This window comes from Oculina patagonica, chromosome 1, assembly GCF_052425735.1.
Source record: "Oculina patagonica isolate OP01 chromosome 1, crgOcupat, whole genome shotgun sequence".
Classification (NCBI taxonomy): Eukaryota; Metazoa; Cnidaria; class Anthozoa; order Scleractinia; family Oculinidae; genus Oculina; species Oculina patagonica.
Window position 1 is genome coordinate 479,714 of NC_135758.1, and position 14,069 is coordinate 493,782.

The 14,069-nt window shown below is 36.4% G+C and overlaps 1 protein-coding gene across 3 annotated transcripts; it reads right to left on the minus strand.

Annotated features, from left to right (window-relative positions):
• Nucleotides 1–2,108: 2,108 nt before the first annotated feature.
• Nucleotides 2,109–11,028, minus strand: LOC144651740 (putative histone-lysine N-methyltransferase PRDM6). 3 transcript variants are annotated; one of them, XM_078511714.1, is made up of 5 exons: nucleotides 10,797–11,028; nucleotides 6,145–6,367; nucleotides 5,299–5,573; nucleotides 4,614–4,863; nucleotides 2,109–4,016 (listed from the first exon to the last, which is right to left on the minus strand). In XM_078511714.1, exons 1-5 carry the CDS (start codon nucleotides 10,800–10,802, stop codon nucleotides 3,253–3,255), a joined length of 1,518 nt encoding a protein of 505 aa, XP_078367840.1. In that variant the 5' UTR covers nucleotides 10,803–11,028; the 3' UTR covers nucleotides 2,109–3,252. The 3 variants fall into 3 exon arrangements, with proteins under 3 accessions (XP_078367840.1, XP_078367856.1, XP_078367848.1); XM_078511730.1 differs by lacking the exon at nucleotides 10,797–11,028 and adding an exon at nucleotides 7,953–8,078; XM_078511722.1 differs by lacking the exon at nucleotides 10,797–11,028 and having other exon boundaries at nucleotides 6,145–6,373.
• Between the last annotated feature and the right edge of the window lie 3,041 nt (nucleotides 11,029–14,069).

Here is a 14,069-nt window from a genome sequence, read left to right on the forward strand (position 1 = left end):
CACAGAAGAGTAGTTTTTTTTAAAGGTTTTTAAATTAGTGAATTTTATTCAAATTTCATTATATGCATATATATTGTAATTTTATTTAATAATTTTTGAATTTTGAATTTTTAAATTAGCAGGACCCCGTTGATAACAGTACGCATGTACTGAAGGGTTATCCTGGATAAACATTCGCTTATTATTATTATTATTATTATTATTATTATTATTATTATTGTTAGAGCTCAGGAGCTCGTTAAGACGTGTACGTGCAACCAAGATCAAATTGGAATTTGGAGTGTTGGTTTTTTTTGGAGGGAGGAAAACCGGAGAATCCGGAGAAAAACACTCAGAGCAAAGATGAGAACCAACAACAAATCAACCCACATATGGCACCGGGCGGGAATCAAACCCGGGCCACATTGGTGGGAGGCGAGCGCTCTCACCACTGCGCCACCCCCTGCTCCACATGGATGGAGAGATGCACTGTTAGAGTATCTTGTCCAAGAACACAACGCAGTGCCCTGGCCAGGGCTCGCACCTGGACCACTCGATTCTGAGTCCAGCGCGCTAACCATTAGGCCACCGGGTTAATCTTCTTCACTAACGTCTTAAAAATCATCAAAATTCTCAAAAAAACAATTGTCAATTAACTAAAGGCACCTTCTACTGTACATAGCTGATCATTGTTAAATATGCGTTGGTTGCCAAGATTCGTTCGAAGCCTTGCAAATTAAAGCGCCGCCGCAACCACAGTAGTTTTGGCTGTAAAATGCGTTTCGTTGACAATTTCTGGATAAAAAACAACAAATATCCTCCTCAATCTCGCGTAATATCGTCTGATTTTTGCCAACGTGGCCTAAACAGTTTTTGTGTTTAGTTTTTGTTCACCTCTCTTTTGCAGCGGGTGCACGTTTTTAGCCTTTCTCTCCGATATTTATTTGTTTTCATTGTTACAACAGGCACAAGTTTTATAGAAGTCTTCACTTAGTTGTCAGCCCTGACAAATGTCTTGCATACATAGGAATAAACAAAAAAATTGCAGTTGCATGCTTCGAAATTATGAGTTTCTGACACAAAAAGCGGGTAATCCATTTCTAGCTAAATGATTGGTTAATCACTCACATTTTCCTAAGTCATATTATCCATCAAATATTTCTTTTATATGGGAATTTTTGAAAATAGTGATTTGATGCAATATCCCCATTTAAACCTGGACGATATATATATTTCAGAAATAGACTGAGATCCTTTTGTTTTTGCCATAAAGATATGGCCACACGAGAAGATGTTTGGGGGAACTTGAACAAAAACTGTGGAAACACAACCCACAGTTGTTTTCAGTTTACCCTGGCAAACTTTCACTGTGTTTTCAAAACATGAAAAAAGTTTCCAATTTGACTGCGGAATTGTTCCCGAGTCTGTCCCAGTAAGCGAACTGTTATCTTTCGGTCGCGAATGACTTTCAATTGTTTCTCATGGTTTCTTAAGATAATCCGAATTTTACTGTATATTTTTTGAAGATTTCGGAGAATGTGGAAATTTGTCCAAATGAAGTGCTCCTAAATTCTGAACAACTTCACATTTAACTCTTTTATAACGATTTGAAGATTTGCGGATGTTTAAGTTTACGTTATAACTTACAATCAGAGGTCGGTTGCAACATTGTGAGGCATACATCTTCGGTCTCAAAATGGCAGTGAACTGGGCAGACTTGTCATGTCTTATTTTAGGTGGGGAAAATACCTCTCTTGAAAGTTGCGTCTTGATCCCATCACACAAAAATTACAGCGGAATTCCAATTTCTTAAACCTCCTGATAACTCGAACCATAATTCGCTTCTCATGGAATTGCTTTATTCGGTCGAACATTGCAATTTTATCTCAATTTCTCGAACCAATTTTCATTTGCCTTGGAGGTTCGAGTAAACGGTTCCAGGGCTTCCCTCGCCTTTTTTTTTTTTTTTTTTCCCCCTTTCTTTCCCCGATTTCACTGTATCACAAACGGACGCCCGCCAAGACGCTGCCATTCTAGTGCCCAGGAGCTCTCAGAGACCTAGCTGGACGGTCAGTATATCTTGTTTTTAATACTTGACCAAAAACGGTCAAATTAAAGAGTTCAGACAATTAACGAACACAAATAAATTTTATTTGGTAAATACTTTACAAACACACAAGTAAAGATACTTCACTAAAATGAATGGATTGGTAACGCACCTTTTTGAAAGGCTAGTGTACAAAAAAATGTCTCTTTCCATATATGTACATATCTATAAATATATCTCGCTTTCAGTTTAGGAACACATACGAGAGTACTTATGACGCAACTAGACTTGGTCTAAAACGTTTAGGAATATCTAGAAGAAAAACTTAAAATAACCATGAGCTCATTATTCAGGAGGCTACAACAAGATCTATTTTAATCATTTAAAATTTATTTTTAGCTTGGAGAAAGTTCTCCGCGATACTAATGATGCGATGTAGTCAACAGTTAGTCAGACTGACTAATTTGTATCTTTACCGTCTCCAAGGCAACGAAACATCGCAAGAATCGAGTGTCAAAAAATAAGGCTTGAATTGGAGTCTCCTGAGTAATGTTCGCCTGGTGAAGCAATGTTTGTATTTGGAAGTTTCATCTCTAAGATTGTGATAAAATATCCACAGGTTTTTCTTTGCTGTCAGTTTAAAGCATTTTGAATACAATTCCACGACAGTCCTTTGTCTAAAATTATTAATTACATATACACAAAACAGATTTTTGTAACCTACTAAGTTTCACAAGCTTAGGTTAGAAGCAGTCACAAAGCGATGTTTATACACCTGACTATGATAATGAAAGAGTTAAATGTGTTAATAATTAAGAAGTTTTGTAGCTTGAGAATCACTCAACTTGTTAATACAAAAAAAAAGAAAACAAACAGGCATTCTCTGCCGTTTTAGTTCTCGTCTCAGTTACATGAATCGTTTGGAATATAACACTGCACGGATGTATATAATGACTGAATATTAAATATTTCATCTTAAATCTGGTGTGACTAAAACGCCACTAGAAACGTTACGAAATCATTACTTTGAAACACAAACTACTTACAATCTGAAAAGTTCGTCACTGTTCAAAGTGCTTCCAAAATATTAGGCTCTCTTTTTATAGCATGGTATATATATACATGACAAAACTCCATACACACTAATTTATTGAAATTGTTAGTCATGAAGTGGTCAGAGATGCTATCTTAAAATTGTTCTTAGTAAACTCACTTCAAAACCGTTCTCAAGCGAAACACTCATAAAGGGACCTCCTGTGCTTGCTGAGTTGTGATGCTTGTGAAAATGTTTTGTAGCACTTGTTACACGTGAAGGGCCTCTCTCCTGTATGGGTGCGCACATGGTTGTTAAGAGTCGTGGCTCCAGCGAAGGTTCGCGAGCAAAATCCGCACTTGAATGGCTTTTTGCCAGAGTGAATGACAGCATGCGTTCGCAGCTCGTTAGGATGAGAAAACTCCTGCGCGCAGTGACCGCATTGGTAAGGTCTGTTGGGATTCCTGGAACACATATGCATTTGAAGCAGGTTGCGTTGAGCGAAAGATTTGTCACATTGACCACAATGCCATATCTTTGGCTCGCCATTTTCCAAGATGAATTCTCCGTCTGCGACTCGAGGCCATTCGCATGGGAGATCATTCTTGTTATTGAGGCGTGCCTCCTCCAACTTCCGTAGCATCTCTTTTGGGCCGTCAGTCGTCTTTTGCGTGGTTTGCACCTTCATCTTCTTAGGAATGTTGCTGCGTTCATTTTCTTCGTGTTTTCGTTTGACGTTTTCTTTTTGGATTTCTTTGCTAGCTTGGAGTTCTCTTTCCTTTGCGCTTGGAGTTTGCGCGGTTCTTGCTTGTGGCGAGTCACGTGGCGATGTTCGCTGGCTCGGTGCTTGCAGCTGAGGAGATGCTTGTCTAACAGCAGCGGACGTTGGAGGAGGAATGGGGGAAACCTGTTGTCCATCTGCGTATGGCGGCGCCATCACTGGGTAAGGCCTGGAACCTGAAGAGAAATTAGAAATTAGTGTTATTTTAAAAATATCTCAATTTGAGTGGGAAGATGAAAAGATTACACTGTTGTTGAACTTGAAAAAGAAAGAAACATTCAACAACAAACTTAACAAGTACTAAATGTCAACATCCCTTTTTACGACTGGGCATTTCCCATTCGGAAGTTTTATCAGCGAAGGATTGTGAATTTTCGGAATTTTCCAGAACGCTCGCCTTTTGAAAAACTTTTTTATTGCTTTATAACACCAAACTCTTATCCTGCAACAATCACTTCCCAAACAAAACAGATCATTCCAAGCCGTGTTTTTACTACTTCCAGAACTTTGGCCGCAACCGAAATCTTTTCAACAGTACTAGTTTTCATTTGAATTTTCGGAATTCTTCGAAACGCTCGACTTTTTATTGCTTGTAACACGAAACTGTCATCCTGCGCCAAACACTTCCCAAACAAACAGTTCATTTTAAGCCGTGTTTTCCATTCTTTCAAAATGTTGCCTGCAACCGAAATCTTCTCGACAGTTTAATTTAATATAAATACCCACCGGGCAATATCAGTATTTTTAAACAGTAGCAGTGTACTCAGACTCACCCATTGAGTTCAAGTCGTGTATGCTTATCGGGATCCCAAAGTACTGTGGGTAAATGTCTTCGTACCACACCAGTAACTCTGTCCCCACGGGTATGTCTCTGAATGCTCGATAGTAGATGTTGCCACAATACTGAAAAGCAAACAGGTTTTGCTCGTTCCTGTGACGAGCGCACTTTATGAATCGCATCCAGCTGGAGGTAGCTTCGTCTGTAGCGTCAAGATAGTACAACAGTCGGCCATCTTTGTAGATCTGAAATTAAGGAGGACCGATTTCAAAAAGTGATTCTCTTGGGCAAGTGAAAGGGAAGAAGGAAGAAGGGGGAGCAAAAAAGTAGTAATAACAGAAGAAGTAAGTTTGGGAGGTGTGCAAGAATATCAGTAATGTAAAATATACAGGTATTTCATAGTAGCCTTAATTTAAGCCAGAAAATAAGGCTGAAATTCAGGCCGATTTTGAGGGTCAAGAAAAAAAAGAGGGTCATTAATTAAAGTCCAGTAATTGATAGAAGAAGAAGACTGACAAAAGTCTAATAATAGGTAGGACTTGAGTAAACTCACTTTGGTAAAGCCTCCCTCAGTACATCGGTAAATCGAAACAAAGCCTTAGTGATACGACATCTTGCTATGCTTTAGTGCTAAGGAATATAAATTAACATGTTTAAATGAATATGTTTTAGCTTCGTACCTCCCATAAGTAAGACGAGTCCATATTTGGGTTGACCTCATCTGGATTGATTTTCTTTCCCTCGTAAGGACCAATCCATGTACCTACAGGAATGTGTTGCTTAGCAGCCACGCCGTATTTCTTGCCTGGGATGCTGGACTTACAAAGCTGAACCACATCCGGGAATGACTTCATGGCATAGCTGTCCCAGTCCCCAGGGCAGCTCGGGTCAGGTGTGTTGCTGGATGAGTGAATTGGACAGCGGACTGTGTATACCTTGTTACAAATTCTGCAAACTAGAGAAAAAGATTGAAATGATCAGGGCACTTTGTCTTCTATCTGTATCTATTGATGTCTACACCGGCAAACCTTCCATTAGTCTTACCTGAAAGTTTGTATTGCGTTAAATTACAACAAATGATCGCCTGAAATTTCAGTTAACTGAGGAATGGTATTTTCAACTTGACACCCTTCCTAACAACTGACAAACAACCAAACTTTTATATAAATGTTTTATATGAATGTTTTACCTCCAAATCTAGACCACATTATATTTACGTATTCAGTACCGTGACCCTTAAAATCCTGACATGTGACATTGTTCTACGCAATGCAAATTTACTGAAGGAAACTTTACACGTGGTGATCTTTTCCATTCAAAATGCTTCATTATACTGTAATGCTAGCCTTGAGTTGTAGTTAGTTAAACATAGTTTTACCCCCTTATAGAAGAAGCTGTTCTTATAGACAACCGACCGCTTTGAAGTGAAATTAGTATATTATATTTACCTTGTATAGGTGACATTGTTCTCCACTAAACTGATAAACAAACAAATAAAAACTGAGAACAAATAGAGATAAACTTACATGAAGACTGTTTCTGCGATCCCACGCCGTTCTCCTCCAATTTCCTACTCCTGGGCTCTTCAAGATTAATTGTCTCAACTTTTCCACTCTTCTGATGCAGGCAATTATACAAGTCCTCCTCCGTGAAGGTAAAGATTCTGGTCTTCATTGCTTCTTTTTGCTGTTTTGCCTTTACAGAGTTGAACTGTGGTCTTACATATGTCGCCTTTTCAATGGTTGATGCCTGCATGGCAAAAGAAGAAACAAATGAGTTTGAAACTTTGAATGTCACTTGTATTGGATAGCAGATCAGAACACGATCACTTTTGTGTGTGAAGACACTGTGAATCTTCCCGCAAATGAAAGGCTATTTTATAGTAATACATTTACGTAAAACATGAAAACAATTTAATTGGTTAATTGTGTGAATTGTAACGAAAATAGTATTAGACAAAGAAAACCTATTAAGAAATAAATATACAAATATCGGTTGCCCCTTTTGTCATGTTTTGTTTTCGGTAGTTTTACATGTGTATAGTGTTGTAATATATCTAATGATCCTGTCTGGATATAAACAAAGAAGATTTATTCTGATTCATCGAGTATTTTTTGCATGTAAAAGGAGAAGCGAAAAGAACAACAAAAACAGGAAACGTGTCAAATTCTGATTGGTTAAAAACCATCAGACTGCGTGTTAAAATTGTGGTACGTGCAAAAGTAGCTAAAACATTGATTCTTACAATAACTGAATCTGAGCAGAAAATAATTGCTTTGTGTGAAACTAGTGTTTACAAAGTGTTAATAACTAAAAGATAAGTTCGGTACAATAATTTACTTTTGTCAACTGATCAGTCTGGCTTAAATGAATGTTAAAAACTCATGGAAAGTGTTACTGATATTCCAAGTAAATCAGCTAACTGAAAATTTAAGGGAAGTGTCTTAGTTTTCAGGTAAGCTTCAGATAAAAGTTTATGTTTTTGTCAAAAAATACATTCAAATGTTTTTTTTTTGTTGTGATTCCGGATCATTTTGAGTCGGTACTGACTTTGCAAACGTCAGCAATGACGCAACACGTAAAGAAATGCAAAAATTAAATAATTGATTAAAAGTGATATTTGATAGATCGGAAGATCAAGTGTGGTATATAAAAGCTATGACGTATATTTTCTTTGTTCAAATAATTTATTCGTCTACGAAAATATTTATTTACGTTACCTAGTTTCAATCAGATAAAGAAGGTTTAAGTGGAATCGGAAAGGCTTTGCAGGCATTTTATCGAATTTTTGTTTTTAAAAGTTTTTATATTCTTTCATTTCCTTCACAAATCATTTTTGTTACCTCTGGTGGTTAATCTATACTTAAGTTATTATCTAACCAATAGATCTTTGGTCAAAATATCAGGAATAGTTTTAGTGAAAAATAGCCTTTAATTACACACTGACTTTGTAGGAGCAAGGGCCTCTTTAGTTGTTATCCAACCTACAGTTCTCTTTCCAAAATATCAGGAAATAGTTTTAGTGAAAAATAGCCTTTAATTACACTCTGACTTTGTAGGAGCAAGGGGCTCTTTAGTTGTTTCTACCTACAGTTCCCCCAAAAATCAGGAGAGAGTGAAATAGCTACACTCGGAGGGGGGCCAGTATCACCACCCAAGATCTTGCCAATCAGGAAAGTGAGTGAAAAAGTATTACACACTGATTTGTAGGAGCAAGGAGCTCTTATCAACCATACAAATGCTTATATTTTTGCTAAAAGTGACAGCGAAATTTTACACTAGTAAATTGTACTTTTTATACACAATATTACGACATAAATAAAATTAGACTTACCATGACTAAAAAGAAAATCTTTTTACTTCTCTGACAACAGTGTCAGGGTGTCTTTACATGCTATTTTTGGTGATATCACAAATTTCCTTACAAAATAATGACCGCGCTGCTTCAATGATGTCTGTGAACAATTTAGTCCTCGTCAAATTGAAAATGGCATTTAATTTATCAGGGTGCAATACTTGTTGTTATGTTGTGACTGTGTAAAATTACACTTGAAAATACTCTGATAAATTGCCATGGCAACTTAGTAAACAGTTCTCCTGAAGTTTCACAAATGTGAACTTTACAATTCGATCAAAGTCTTAGTGTTAATTAAATATAGTATTTATGGCGCTGAGTTTAAAATTGAAGCATTTACGTAAAACAACAAATAATACATTGTTAATTGATTGTAAATCTATTTATAAACAAAGTCGGGGTTAAATAAATCTAAATCTTATTGTAGAATAAAGTCTAGGTCATTCTTATAATTAACAGTATTGCTTAGCAAAGATAAATCTCCAAGATATTTGTCAAAGAAAAGAAAAGATAAAAAAGCCTACGTGCCTGCGCTGAATTTATCATTTTGATATTTCTGTTTTGAACAAAAAAAAAGGGAACTGGATATTGCAAATGACAACAATATGCGTTTCTTCCTAAATTAAATGTATTATTTTTGTTGTTACACTGTCACCGCTCTTATAAGTTGTATCAATATTTTTAAAAGTTCGGCGAGTAAAGTCACCTGAATACTTGACTACACGTGTCCCAATATAACGTGATATCACAAGAGATGTTTTGGAAACGGTATAAAGATGATAAAAGTTTAGAGCTAGTTTAGATTTTTAGACAGAAAAGGACCGTTTGAATTGTACAGATAGAAAAGAAATTCGTTCTTTTCTCTAGACGCTCCAAAACGTTTCCAAACTGCTCAACTTTGTGTCTTAAGAAAAGACGCATTAATCAAAAATACATTAAAAAATATATTGGAAAGCAAAAAGGACCGTTTGAGGTGAAAGATGGAAATGATAGTTTTGTTCGTTTCTCTAAGAGTCATTCTGATTTATACTAGCAATCTGCTTCCATTTATTTAGAAACTCATTTCAATTTGTGGAATTTTATATCTTTAGCTTATAGACGTCAATAAAAATGCGAACAAAAAAAAAAGCGGCCGGGAACCTAAATTGTTAAAAAAAACATGCGATAAAGGCTTTTCTATTTGAATATTCTTAAAAGTTGATAACATGCCAAAAGATAAAACCGACCAGTACTCAAGAATCGGACAGCAAGGTTAGCAAAAATAACTAACAATTAGTTTCTAAACGAAAGATGTTATGAATAAGCTTTATTTTAAGTCAAAAATAGTTTTAAAAAGTTTAAAAATTTGCACTTGGTTGAGACATTGGAGGAAATGATCTTACAAGTCAGTCAATACTGCCAATATATCACATTGAGATCACGCAATATGATAAATATCAAAAGTGCTTTATAACTAAGCAGTGTAACAAATGGAAACTACTTATATTTCTATACTGGAGTCCATATAGGGCATATTGATCGGTTATTTCAAGGGAATTACTCTACTATGAGTCATCTATACATATGTTTACACACCGGTATTTACACTGGTTTCCAAGCGACGCAAAACTGCAATACCAAAAGCCGACCATTTTAGTTTTTCCTGTTCATTCTCTTTTGTTGTTTTGCATATAGTTTCCTCTATGTTTTGTTGATTTTTAAAGAAAACCTTTTCTTTGAAGCGCGCACTCCCACGAAATTTAGAAAAATTCAATCAATGTTTTTCTTTTGAATAAGTTTTTAAATATACAATTACATCATACTATAGATTGGAAATCTATTATTTGTACTCAATACTTCAAGGTGGAGGTATTTAGATTGACCTTCGATAAAAAAGAAAAAATATATATAATAGGGTCATAATAATGTTGACGATACCGGTTTTAATATTCAAAAGAAAATAGAAAATAAATAAAGTCAAAAACTTGAATTAAACCCTCAACGTTGGCAAACGTACTGCCCTTTAAATCATTTAATCCTATTTTGCGATATTGTTGAAGTTTTGTAAGTAAGCAACTTGCAAATTCTTCACATCAATAATAGATATCAAAGTCTTGGAGGGTTAACTGAACTAGAATTCGTATTCCAGAAAGTTTAAAAACGTTTGTGGCAACGTTGTACGTAACAGCTTTAGTCATAGAAACTTGTGAATAAATTAAAAGTAGCAAATTGCAGTCTAGTAAAGTTAATGTTCAATTCGTGCCAGTTGTAAAAACCGCAGGTTTGAGAAGGAGACCACAACCGGGATGAAGTGAAGTAACGGCTTTTTATGTTCTTATTTTGGCGTGCTGCAGGTAATTAATTTTACACTCCATTGACTGCACATGTTTTATGAATAGAGAAATCGCTCATGCGTGAATTCCGTAAGTCAGTCATAAACATGCTGTCCGTCCAACATCACTTCTGATATTGAATAAAACAACCGTTTGGCGCCTTTTGAGTAAGAAAGAATATTCCTCTACTCTCTGCAGCAAGTGCATTAAGAATATAAGATCCTAGGTTGAGAAATGGAAAAAATTGTTTAAAACAGGAAAAAATACCACACGCTTCAGGTAGTCATGAAGATCATTAACACAAAACAACAGCTATTTTGGGTATGAAAATTTTTCTGTAAAATGGCCATCACATTTGCTTTGGCTATGCTATCAAGAGCTCCGGAAAGCAGGTGTGCTATCTAGCTGCTACGAAAGCAAATTTTATCCTGTTTACGAGTGAGTAAAAACCCAAAGTTTTTCACGGTCGGAAAGTTGTGTAAATTATGTCAGTTTCGGCGCGAAAACTTACCATCATATTTAATCTCTGTCTTACGCCACTCTGTGTGCGTTGCTCCTTCCTCTTAAAAAATCTCGGGATTTCACCTGTAACACTTCAAGAAATGCTGATAATCTTGATTTTTTTCACTTGATGTGTGGACTGTAAAGCTTGGAGTAAAACCTTGTCCCACCAGTACGCTTCTCTGCTCACAACTGACGTGCGTCACAGAACACAAGCTATTATGATGTCAAAACTGGTTGGCGGTTTCGAAAACAAGTGATCATGTGCCTCTTGTTATTATAATGGACCTATCACGGTTGAAAGAACAAAGCGCTTTATAAATACGACGTAGACAATAAAAGGGAAAAAAACATCTTTGAGATTAATTAACGAACTTTCATACGCACTAGGTAATTCGAAACAATTCTGTGATAGTTAGGAAACTGCAAGTTGGTGAGACTTCTCAACTCGCAGTTTCGGTGATAAAAACATTTCCAACAAGACAATTGTTAACGTATTTTAGCTGAAATTAGCTTTCGTCTTGTTCGCCTGGGGGCTTAAAGCAACCGAGTTCCTTTTTGAGGGCTTTGTCTTAACACGTTTCGACCCTTAGAATTTTAGCATCAAGGATGAACGCTTTTGTTTCCAAAAGACAATTTAATATCGTGTGCTTTTGTGTTCGCCTCTCCACGCTTCGCTACCCCGCAGCTGCTTTCAAGCTTTTTTCCTGTTTCGCTGAATAAATAAACGCAGAAAAAATTCTTTCTAAATCAAAATACTAGCCGAAAACGTGACCACAGTGATTTATTCTTAAACGGCTATTGTTTGCTGTAACATTTTCTTTCTATGGGAAACCATTCTACCCCAAAGCAACAACTCTAAAACAACGTTAACTGTTATTCTGAAATGTTCCGTTACTTCAACTCAAAACACAAATGCCACGTTGTATAAACCGTTTCGAACGCTAAAGTAAACTCTCGCTTTAATTAGCCCTGTTTGAGTAAATATATCAAGTCGTTTCGTTCAAACATTAAATACTTCATATTTCAAAAGTTTTTCTAAACAGGAATGTTTCTAAAGAAAGGTAATGGCCTTTGAAGGGTGCTATATTAACATAGAAATGAGTTGATTTTTTCTGGCAAATTTACAACGGTTGAGACAAGAACCATCCCTGTTGTGAATACGGGATTTAGTGAAACACTTTAGTTTCTTTTCAAGTTTGCTGAATGACAAAAAAAATTGAAGTTACTCAAGCAAACAGTAATCACGCATTTCTAATTCATCTACAAGGAGCCCTGAAACACTAATTATATGACGGAAAACCGAAGTATATATACCTTGTTTCTCGTTTTCGAATAAAATGAGACGTTGGAAAGCCCTTCACTGCCTCAATCTCAGTTTTCCCTGGACGAGTTTTCTCGGTTTTTCGCTTGTTTGATGGTTTCAGGTAACCTTGTTTGCATAAGTTTTTATATTTCTAAAAGATGAAAACTATGCCAGCAGAACTTAAAAGATTGGGCAATAGGCATTCAATATCTTAGAATGTTTTCCGCCCACAATAGGTATTTTTTTGCAATTTCATAGGAAAGGGAAATGTTATATTGTTCTCTTCTGTTTCGAAGCCGGCTCAAATAAGAACACAAGGTTTTAAATACGACAAATGCACTTGAGCCCGGTCTGTGTGGAAAACTATTTCTTTAAAAATAGAAACTGACGGTGCGTTTGGCTAAAGATACGATGACAATATTATCGTTATGCCGCAAAGCAGCACGTTATCAGTTCATTTCTGATCCAATATGACCTCTTTTGTTTTCATTAGTTTCGTTTTTAATTGAAAGCATAATTCCCGCCAAGTTCCGCATTGCCAAACGCAATTATTGTAATTACGAGTTGGTACGTATCCTACGCTCTTAGGACTCTTAGTTTCAGACGTAATCCTAAAAATTGATCAAATTCGCTCAAGTTTTCAAGCACAGTTTTTCCTGTCTTCTGTTCAAAGTTGAATTTTTTTACGTTTCCACGGTTGAAACTACGTGGATGGTTTACTTGACGTCAATAGTTATCAACATGGCGGTAAATAAATTGTCGTATGTCACGGTCATAGCAAGTCGAGTCAGAGTTGTCTGGCCCCGCCAAGTATTATAACCACTGAAAAGTATTTTGTATTACTCATATCAGAAACACTGTAAACCAGTCTCAATCTTCTCGAATGTAACATTTTTTGCAACAGCAATTGAATGGGTTCTCTTGCTATTCAACGGCTGATTGGTCACAGTGGGAGTGATTGATAGGAACTGAACATAACATGATGTGTAGTCATGCTTGGGTTTTGAGCTGAAGGTCTGACTCCCACCCTTCTTGACCAGCTTGCTAAAAAAAGATTTACGCAAAGAACATTTCGGAAGGAAGATCTTTAAAAAGCTCTCTGTAGTATTAGAAAATACATGTATAAATATACAGACTTACTATTGACGACAGTTTTTTCTTTAATCTTTGGAATTATAAAAATGATTTACACTGCGATGAATTAACCGTTATCAATTCTCGTTGCATTCAAAGGAAAACCAAATACAATACAACCAACCATCAGTGACGAAAGAGCTAGCGGACTCCGCTCTCTTTTTTATTGTTCGCAATTTGTTTGTTTGCTTTTCTAGATATATTTCAAATGAGTAAGCTAACATGAATCTCGTTTAAAGCAAATGCGTCAAAAATAAAAACAGCTAAGATGCCGTGAGCGATCTTTATGAAAGAGCCATTTATATCTCAATGTGGTTTACTTATATTAGTGCAACTAGTATCTCACATTTTGATTTCTGATGGGCAAAGCTGAATTTAAACGTGGCAGACAGATAGCAGGATTTGGGGGGAGGGGAGGGTATTCACTCCATACTATACTATGCCCTGTATTTGTTCAATGCTATTCCGCTGACAGCTGATACTACTTTATGTGCAGCCTGAAACTTTTCCAACAAATGAAATTATTTTTTCGTAGTTTTACTGCCTTTTTAAAGCTGCTAAGCGCCTGTTGCATAACATGACGTCACCGAAAATAGGCCTGGTTTCTCTGGCGCAGTCTGTTGGCATGTACTATGTGTACTTTGTGTATATGGGAGCCTTCCCCGCCTTCCAGAGTTTAACTCTTGTGCACAAAGCACGTCTAGTTTGGATAGATAGCACTTTTATATAAGAATTCGAAGCCAGTAGTCAAATTAAACAGCGCATATTCTTTCTAAATCGCTTCTTGCTCCAGATCTTGTTAGTAGGATCACCCCCCCCCCCCCCACATCCCATCACAGTGTA